Source organism: Daktulosphaira vitifoliae, unplaced genomic scaffold, assembly GCF_025091365.1.
Source record: "Daktulosphaira vitifoliae isolate Bord-2020 unplaced genomic scaffold, ASM2509136v1 Scaffold_4, whole genome shotgun sequence".
NCBI lineage: Eukaryota > Metazoa > Arthropoda > Insecta > Hemiptera > Phylloxeridae > Daktulosphaira > Daktulosphaira vitifoliae.
The window spans coordinates 43,192,760-43,203,923 of record NW_026099575.1 but is presented as its reverse complement, the minus strand read 5'-3'; the positions used below and the strand labels follow the sequence as shown (position 1 = coordinate 43,203,923).

The following is an 11,164-nucleotide window of genomic DNA, read 5'->3' as shown; positions in this document are numbered from 1 at the left end:
TATATATATATATATATATATCAATGTGGTCAGGGGGGATACTTAATGCTAACAGAAGCAACAGAACAAATAATATGATTAAAAATAAGACAAAACAATATGATTATTGACTACTTATCGACACCGATGATGATGTAAGTGGAGGCGAATGAAATCGTTGGTATGACAATTGAACAGGCAAAACGGACAGTACTTCAAAGTGTACAGATGTAATTCTCAATGAGCGTATCACAAGGGCGATGAACAATAACACACAAATGTGCGACAATCGCAAGGAAGATATATTAGCGTTTTTTAACGACTACGTGCTCACAAGCAACATATAGCAAAACGAGCTTGAATGGCGACAAAAACGCAAAATCACAAAAAAGGGACGACAGTAACTCGAGGTCTTACAACGATCGAATAGTCCAACATAATGAATGATTCTTTCGCACAACCGGTGGAAGTAGTGCGAGTGGCGTTATCAGTCATAACAAAACGCTCTCTCGTAACTGCATATCCAATAGATTTTTTATCAAATATAAAATACAATAAGGCTCAAAAAATGACATTTGAGATAAATGAATTTTAAGTTTTGACCTCTTAAATAAATTCCAAATTAGTTTATACATATCGTTTTTCTGTTTTAAATGTTATAAATATAGAACACGAGTAACACATTAAAAACTATTTAATCAATAAAGGTTCAATACTAAAAATATCGATTAAAATTTAATATTCCCAATTTTCGGAGATACGGCTTTACTGCACACTTACACTATAAATTTTATAAATCAAAAAGCCACACAATGTATTACAATTTAACCACTATAAATAATTATAATTTATATTTATTATTATACATTAAACTTGTGACTTAATATTTGAATTACTTTTATATTCTAATTGTTATAGTAATTATTCCCACACTTCAATACATATAATGGGCAATCATAATGCTTTAATATATCTTAAATAAGAACAATATTTTATTGTTGCAACTGAAAAATTGTACTTGAATAATACTACAAGTACCTAATATATTATTATAATGTAAAAAATTAACAAATATTGTGCACGAAATACTGTAATTTTTAACTTTTTTTACAATACAAATTTTTTGGTACAATTTGACAAGTTGGGCGATTCCAAAAATGTATTAATATATATAATTCACATATTAATTACTTTATTATCCTTTTCACCTGAATGATTAATAAATTATTTTACATTTTTTAGGTAGAAAAATTGAACGAAGAAGAAATAAAACAAATTTCAACTAAAGTCAGAAAACTTTCTGACAGTAATGGTGTTATAGATTTTTCTCAAAACAGAAAACTGATGAATATAATGGACAACTTTTTTAAAAGCGTAATTATAAATTTACTTAAAAATATTCATAATTATTTACATACGAGATAAATCGCGCAAGATTTTTTTCTTTCAAACGCAAAAATGACAGAAAGTCTATAAAAGTATTTATTTTATTGTTATGTTGATATACTAATTTAAACTAATACATACGAGTAAGAATTGAGTCTATTTATGTAGAATTTTTTAAAGTCTAAATTTTTAATTAATAGCTTTTAGTTTCATTTTAACATGATTCGTTTATATCCATCTAAAGCAGATTTAATATTTGATTCTTACTCAGTTATTTACGTTAATTTTAAATGGAGCAATTTTCTAAAAAATAGATACATTTTTGAGATATTTTCTTATTTGTTCACTTGTGACTTCTTCAACTAGAAACTGACCTGTGAATACATTAGTTTTAGTCTCCAATCATCACTTATTTAATTTAATTTCAATGAAGTATAAGTACTTTTTTTATATTTACCTGACCAAAAATCAGTTGTAGCTGAAACAAAATTATTATCAATATATGGTTCGATTATATTTATTAAATGTTTCGGTGATCATTACCTTATATTATAATATATTTTCCTACAGTTATTAGATGATGCATTAGAATGTTTAATAGATAATTCATCATATTTTTAGTCTACTTTAACTGTCACAATCAAGTGATGATCAAGCCGTTAGATTTTTATTGCCAAAGGAGTAATGCCAATATTAAAATAGACGCTTAAAAAACCTTTCTCAGTTATATTAACCTTTGAGGTAGTATATATATTTAAATAATTGTCAATATTATGTACATAATAGTATTAGCAACAAAACCAGTAATTTTTATTCTAAAAATGCATACATTATTGACAATATAGGATTATATATTTTGTTATCATCTTATAATTTCGTTGTTAATGATAGATAATCATAATATCGATAAAAAAGGTACCTTTCGATAACTGACATAATTTTTAAATCTAATAGAAACTTATGTAATCATTAATTATCAAAGTGTTTATTATTCCATTATTATAAAAATATAGTTGTCGGTATCCAAACTATAAGATATAACATTTAGACGTAATAACTTTTTACAAAATCGGGCCCTTAATGTATTTTATAAAGTTTGGTTCAGCTCTAAGAAATAGTTTTAGAGGGCAGATTTTTTGAAAAAAAAATCATTTTTTCTAAACCTTGGTCCTGCCTTCAGGAAAATTTTAGAAATCCGACCCGGCCCTAGTCCGGTATTCTCGACGTCTCCGTCCTCCTCTTGAGGTAGGTTACGCTATTTATGTATTGTGATTTTATAATTGTGTAATAAATAAATTATTTTTATGTGAATAATTAAAACGCGACGTAAAATACCCTCAAGGGTGGTAAATATTTTTATAAGCTGAAATTTTTTATTGAGTTTTGATAAAAGCTGGATAATCATTTATACATTTTATATATACAAAATACCTACCAAGTTAAACTAGATTGGAATTCATTACCACGTGACGCTTGTACTTTAAGCGTCACGTGATAAGATTGGCAAAAAATCAATATTTTGTCATGGTCTCGTTCAAATTTTTATNGCGTCACGTGATAAGATTGGCAAAAAATCAATATTTTGTCATGGTCTCGTTCAAATTTTTATTTTACAAAAATATTATGGAATTATTTTTATTATATCTTTAATTTACTAAAAAAAATGTCTTTTGTATCTAATCTAATAATTCATATTTTCTAAAAATAATTCTACATTAGCCTTTTTCAGTAATCATTTTTTTTTTTATCGATCTTCATTAACTTTCGAATCTTCATCTTGTCTTGTCATTGTAAACCATCAAGTTTTTGGTTTTATAATTTATTTTATTATCGAATAAAGAAAAAACTACATTTTCCTCTTTATTGAAATAAAATAAATAGTTAATTATTTTACCAACAGTTATATTTGAAATATTTTTATTAATTTTTCTATATTCGTTCAGCTGTCTTAAAAACTATACATTATTCAGAGGATCTTCATGAGTTTTAGAAGACTAAAAGCAGTATTTAGAACAAAATAAAAAATAGTTATTATTAAAACAATTTAAATATTTTTATTCGTATTACAACAAATAGTATTACTTTTAACAAAGACATTTTTTCTTTTTTTGTCAAATTAAACTCTTTAAGGATTAAATATATTTTAATGAAATAAATTGTAATGATACGTTTAAAGATATCAGATCTAGAAATTGATGAAATATTTCATTTTGTAATACTAATAAAGTTAGTTGTTCNAATATATTTTAATGAAATAAATTGTAATGATACGTTTAAAGATATCAGATCTAGAAATTGATGAAATATTTCATTTTGTAATAATTAATACTAATAAAGTTAGTTGTTTCATCTTTTTTCGATTATAACACGTGATTCATTATTTTAGTTTTTAATCGTAGGTGGCAATGAGCGCTTTTGATAAAATTTTTAAACGCTCACGGTGTGCTAAAAAAAATTTTCTAATCATGGCGAATAATTTTCCAAAAATAACGTCGTCGAGCTCTTTTATTTAAAAAATCTGACATCGTAAAGTTTTTTTTCCAGTATTGGCTAATTTTATTAATGTTTTATCATGTAATAAGATACTTGAATAGCTTACATGTTAAAATTGATGGAGTACTTAAAAGATGTTGAATTAATTTCTCTTCGTTTTCTAATCTAATTCGTCTTCTTTCTTCTAGAGTTTAATTAACTCGTATCATGGAAGTTAAATATCCTTTTCCTCTTTTCACCCCTTCCCCGTGAAAATTACTGTTTGATAACATCTTTTGGATCAGTATTTCGGAAGTTATTGTATTTTCATACATAGGCGAATGGAACAGTACAATACAAATAACAAAACCCGTGTCTCACCTCCAGCCATTATTATAAAATATAATAAATTCCAAGAACACAAAAGTACAATGAGACTTATTTTTACAAATTAAAAATACAATAAAAATAGTTTTATAAAAATGTTTATTAAATACAATTATTTATAAATACAAAATGAGATAACAATAAATTTGATTTTGTGGCAAACTTTGAGTTTATAGCGCCACGTGTTAATGAACTGTAATAAAGTAACACGACTTACGTCGCAAAAATGTAGTCGATACTGATTTTGAAGGAGAAACCCGTAAGCCGTTTATTAAAAACAGGTTATTAAAAACAAACAAACCGAAATGACGAACACAGTTAATAATAATCTTCGGATAATATCGCGGCACTTTCGCTAACGTCGGCGACACGGTGTCCGGTGTGTTCCTCGGCCGTTAAAAATTAGCAGCGTTGAAGGCGACCGTGCGGATCGGTTCGTCGAGTCCGGTCATGCGGAACGTCCGGAGCCGGTGGCGTACATCCTCAACTTGGACAACGGGAAGAAGACTCAACGTATCATTTGCGGCGGGTCGTCGTCGGCCGTGCAGCACTTGCTGGACTCTGCACGATGGCGTAGGGCACACGGCATCGGTCGGTCAAATACTTCTAGATATTGATAAATTCTAGATGGCTGATAAAGGTGGCGCGTGTCGCGGGGTATCGTGTATTACAAAGCGATGCGGTGTCATAATTTCACATTTTGCAGATAATTTATTTACATGAAAATAAAATTAATTTGTTCAGCGCCTATTAAAATATAGAACTTGAAAAACAAAATCCACCCTAATATTCTCGTTTTTTTACTTAAGAATATTACAATAAACTATTTTGTATATTTTAGGTAAAAATGCAGGATGGTTGGAAGGATCAAATTTACTGTAATTATTTAATAAATTATAAAAAAACTATTTTTTTTTTTATATTGTTGTATTTTTTAGCTCAATATTATTTTGACTTAAGCCTTGTACTGCTCCATATATTACAGTTCAGGGCACAAATAAATAATACAGTTTTTGGTAAAGTTGAAAATGTGGATTGTTTCGTAAAATCAATTAGATTTATTTTAAGTGATTCTCACCCAGACACGATAAATGCACAATATTCATGGATTAGATGAATAAAAGATGTGTTAAAGTATTATTTTGTTTAAATGTTCAAATACTCATGTTTTTTTTAGCTATCACTTAAAATATTCAAAAATTATATAAAGTTGTTATGCCTACGTTCAATCATTTACTGTATTTTATTGGTATTTAAATTACTTTAATATAATTAATATATGTGCTATATTTGTTTCACTTCTCTCTGAACCTTTCTAGTATTATTCTAGTATACTCTGTCATCTGTTTCTAAATACGTGTTTAAAATAATACGCTGTTATTTGAACAGTGTTTGGGTAAGATCCAAGTTCATTTTGACTACTGTTTTTTGCACATTCTTATAAATATTTATAGACGCACTAATAAAAAATAAATTGGCTTCATCGTTATCTTAATCTTACAACGATTTTTTTAAGAATAAGGTAACACAACAATTTGTAGTCTAGTTTTGACTTATAACATTTTATCCGCACTCTATAATGTGTGGATATATCTTCACAATTTGATGCTATGTTTTATTTAGAGAAATTGGTGGATTATTCCAAAAGCAACATCAACTCTTATTTTTTTGATTATATTCTAATTAGTAGTTCATTGATTTTAAAATATAATATATGAATAAATACTTATTATAATTAATAAATTTAGTATGAAATTGATATTCAATAATTTAATATTGTAATTTAGACTTTTTCTATCAGTTTTAATTTTTTATACTATTACTGATTTGATTTTTAATATGTTAAAAATAATCAGTCCAAATTTTCATTTTTAACCTATTTTTTTGGTTCTTTAAATTTGATGAAAAGTTTTTGTAAAAGTTTATAGTAAAAAAATTTGAATATGCTACAATAACTTTTAGCTCAATTACAAGTTTGAAATTAACATCATTAAATAGAAAATTTTATGAGAATTAAAACAATGCTATTTTTAAGATTGATATGCAGTTAGGAAATTTTATAATAACTATTGACAGCATATTTATCAGAAAAACTCTTTATTTATTTGCATTTTTATCGTAATAGAACACATAAATAGAAATCATAGTAATCAATTCTCAGTAACTTTTGGTATTTAAAAAAATTCTACAATTGAAATATCCAGAACTGAATAAATTTTAATGACTTACTTTAACTAAAAAAAAAATCATTTTAAATCCCTCTTATGGGCAGGTAAAGGGTTAGAGTTATAAAAAAAAAACAAATGATAAGTAAAGACACGCATCTAAATAAAAAAATTCTATACTGATTTGGTAATTTTGGATAAAGTAATAACAGTTGACAAAGTTATAGTATTTACATATAAAAAAAAATAATTAAAAACAATAAAGATTGTTTTAAATTAATACTGATTTTGATTATTAATACGTTATAAATAAGGTAAATTACATATTTAACCTATTTTTTTAATTGTTTAAAGTTGGTTTTTGTAAATATTTATAATAAAAAAAAAAATTTATTTTACCATAACTTTTAGCTCAAATGGAAAGTTTGAAATTGACATCATTAAATAGACAATTTTGTGAGAATTAAAAAAATTGTATCGTTAAAATTAATATGCGATCAGAAAGTTTTATAATTGCTATTTATTGTAAATTCATCAGAAAAGCTCAATATTTTTTTGCATTTTTATCGTAGTAGATAACTTAAATAGAATTAAAAGTAATAATTTCCTAGTAACTTTTGTTGTTTGAAAAGATTCTGCAATTGAAATATTCAGAACTTAATTAATTTTAATGATTTACTTTAACTAAATGAACCAATCAAAACAAAGTTGTTAAAAAGATTTACTCAATTGAGTGTATTATAAAATTTGATTATATTTGTAAAAATCAATTGTTAATTCAAGAGAAAAAACAATCATTTTTTTTAGAAATGATTTATATAGCAACATGTTACCAAAAAAATATGAATAATATAGTCTAGTAGTAGCACACACAAATGGAGTAAAAAAATTATTAAATTTGCATACGACTTACGTCGCAAAAATGTGGTCGACACTGGTTTTGAGGATAGAGACCCGTGGGCCGTTTATTAAATGAGCGACAACAGATTATTTTAACAAAAATAAAACAAACCGAAAAGATAAACACAGTAATAATAATCTTCGCATAATATCGCGCCACTTTCGCTGGCGTCGACGACGCGATGGCCGGCGTAATCCTTGGACGGCAAATGGTTAGCAGCGCTGTAGGCGACGGTGCGGATCGGTTGGTCGACGTCGTCGCATTCACAACGGGAGGAAGACACTCGCATCATTTGCGACGGGTCGTCGTCGGCCGTGCGGCATTGGCTGGTCTTTGCACCATAGAGTATAACCCGCGGTGTTGGTCAGTCAAATACTCATAGTAGGGCGACGGCTGATAAAAGTGGCACCAGTCGCGGGGCATCGTGTACAACGAAGCGACGCGGGCCGTGTCAAATTGCAAAGAAAAATTATTAAATTTTGTAGTTGAAACCTATCATATCAAACTTAAATCGTCAATAAATACTTTGAAAACATTAAAAATGAATAATTTTAATTGTCTTTATAGAGAACATGGAATAACTAACTGTTTAATTGATAAACTAGAATCTTTTTTCAATTTTTGAGGGTAATATCTTCAACTTGATTCGAATTGTAGTCATTTTTACTATGAAGAGAAATCCAGAGGTCAAATTTTTTTTTTCAAATTAAAGTATATTACATAAGTTTTAATTTAAGATATATATATATATATATATATATAAAAGTGTCAGTATTTCCGGAATACTTTCAATAATTAAATTGAAAATGTCCTAGTAACAATACGCATGTCAAAAGTTTTGACCCCCCTTGTTAAAGGGGTATGATCCGATTTACAAAAAAAGCATGTCAAATGAAAGTGGTATATAAAAATGTATTATAAAAATAATAATATTGATCCATACATTTTTTCAAAAGTTATATAAAATATAAAATCGTGAATTTTATCACCGAAATCATATGGTTTTCTTTAACTTTGTCCGTTTTGACCACAATGACAAGTCCATAGGTCAATTTTTTTTCAAATTAAAATATATTACATTAGCTTTACTTTAAAATATATACAAAAGTGTCAGTCTTTCTGGAACATTTTCAAAAGTTAAGTTGAAAAAGTTGCCAATTGCAATTTTACATCCTCTCCATGAGCAGGTTAAGTGTTAGATTTTCGAAAAAATGATATCAAATGAAAGGGAAATATCTAAGGTTCTAGTATAAAAAAAATTATGTTGATTTGTATATTTTTGAAAAAGTTAATGAAGTTTTAAGAAAAAAAAGTGAATAAAATAACAAAATTTACCGATTTTTTCAATTTTTGAGGGTAATGTCTACGACTAGATAAGATTTGTGATCTTTTGACGTATTGTTGAAAGAAATCGGTCCAGTGAGAGTTGAGAAAAAGTGGCAACAGACAAAAAAAAAAAAAAAAAACATATCATGGTAAAATTAATGCCTTGTCAGCTTCGCATCGAAGCTAAAAACCGCTATTTTTGTGTTAAATTTTTTTATTTTAAATTTTCAACTTAAAAATGCTATAACTATTCGAAAAATGTATGTATCAGCACAAATTTTTTTTTCTAAATACATTATAGTGTTAAGAACCCCTGAATATTATTTTATAATTGTGTGGAGTATATAATACATGGTCGTCCGACTGTCGTCGAACACAGGAATGTGCTGACCAAGGGTTTTAGGGCAACCATGGGCAAAGGACTCCCACTGTAGGTACCCTACAGTCAGTCGTGGTTTAGTATGCGCTAGTTACACTCATTCTATATCATTCTAAATCATTCTATATCATTCTATGTCATTATATTTTATTATTCTATTCATTTGTATTAATATTAATAAATAACGTGTATTGTATTATTAATTGTGTCAATCAAATTATATATTCTAAAGTTTTATTGAAAAGTGAGTGTTTTCTTTTTCTTATTAAGTTTAATTCCTTTTACTACGTGGGCCCGCACAACAATAAGTACATCTTTCATTTGATATACTTTTTATTAAAATTAGACAATTTATATAGAGGGCATTCAAAACTTGGAAAATTCTATAAAACATAGAACTTTTTCAACTGAACTTTTGAAAATGTTTTAGAAACACTGCATCCTTTAAACATATATCAAAATCAAAGGTTACGTTATATACTATAAAATAAAAAAAAAAATTTTGTCCCGACACCTTATCTTCTATGTGTAAATGGCTGTCGAAATTAAAAAAAAAATGTAATGTTTGCGATAAAAATCACCTTCTATTGGAATGTTTTTTGTACTTAAAACTACCATAACTTTTTCAAATATTAACAAATCAAAATAATATTTTTTTATTTTGAAACCTTAGATATTTCCCTTTCATTTGATATCATTTTTTTTGAAAATCTAACTCTTATTCTGCTCACAGGGGGGATTTAAAATAGCAACTTTTTTACAAAAACTAACTTTTTTAACTTGACTTTTGAAAATGTTCCGGAAATACTACGTCCTTTAAACATATGTCAAATTAAAGCTTATGTCATGTACTATAATTAAAAACAAAAATTTGTCCCGAAAATCTATCTTCTATGTGCAAATGGCTAACGTATTCAAAAAAATGCTATTTTTTTATTAAAATCCTGGGTATTGTATTTTATTTTATTTTAAAATATCTTGTAAGGGCAATACACTGACTTTCATGAATATTTTATAATTTAATTGACAAAGAATAAAGTTCATAAGACATCAGAAATTAAGCTTATTAGAATTTTTTTATTTTTTTAAAGTCGAAAAAGTAACTTTTAAATTTGACTAAGCTTAAATAGCTAATTTTATCATACGACAATAGCGATGAATAGTTGCCGAGTCGGGAACACTTGTGTCTTTTACGCTTACGGTACGAGGTTTAAATCCGTCTGTGGCAATTAATATTTAGCATTTTTTTTTGAGTTAGAATAAAATTTTCAAATCATTTGATATTTATCTCATTTAGATTCAATAACATCAATAAATATAAAGGATCCCATCACTATAGTCTCCCCTCGTGAGAAGAAATTTATATTCATGTTAATATTATTTTACTATGTGGTTCTTTTTGTGGCTACGATTTATTTTGTCGACCTTCAATAGACCTACTATTTCAACCATTCGTCAAATGATTACAATTCGTATTTAGTTTAAGTTATTACTATTAAAAATCGAAAAAATATTCCTTATTCAAATAAAAAGTAGCTTAACCAGCTTTTTCCATACACACAATTAAAATCATTAACTTTTAATATTCTTAAAGTAATCATTGTCGAATTAGATTTGATATTATATAATTTTACTTTGAAAATTTTTTTACTCTATTTGTGTGTGCTACTATCAGTCTATAACATTTCAAATTGTTTTGTAACATGTTGCTATATAAATCATAAATTAAAAAAAAAAAATTATTTTTAGTTTCACCTGAATTTAACGATGGATTTTTACATTTATAATCAAATTTTATAATATGCTCTATTGAGTAAATCTTTTAAACAACTATTTTTTTAGATATATAATCATTAAAATTAATTAAATTCTGAATATTTCCATTGTAGAATCATTTTAAACGCCAAAAGTTAATTAGAAATTATTACTACGATTTTTATTTAAGTGATCTATTACGATAAAAATGTAAAAAAGATCTAACTCTTCTGATAAATGTACTGTAAATAGTAATAATAAAATTCTCTGAATGCATATTAATCTTAACAATTTCACTTTTTTCTATTTAATAATGTCAATTTCAAACTTGCAAGTTGAGCTAAATGTTATAGTAATAAATAATTTTTTTTCTTTTTTATTAATAATGTCAATTTCAAACTTGCAAGTTGAGCT

The 11,164-nt window shown here is 26.6% G+C and overlaps 1 protein-coding gene across 2 annotated transcripts in view; it reads left to right on the top strand.

The window, feature by feature from the left end:
• The window catches only part of LOC126906131 (uncharacterized), a 19,357-nt gene extending 13,856 nt beyond the window's left edge, over positions 1-5,501 (top strand). Inside the window, exons 5-7 of one of the 2 annotated variants that reach the window (XM_050686434.1) lie at positions 1,222-1,353; positions 5,066-5,102; positions 5,163-5,501. In XM_050686434.1, the coding sequence (XP_050542391.1) occupies positions 1,222-1,353; positions 5,066-5,102; positions 5,163-5,341 (348 nt within the window). In that variant the 3' untranslated portion in view covers positions 5,342-5,501. The remainder of the gene's footprint in view (positions 1-1,221; positions 1,354-5,065; positions 5,103-5,162) is intronic. The other variant, XM_050686433.1, reaches the window with a different exon arrangement.
• Positions 5,502-11,164: the final 5,663 nt, after the last annotated feature.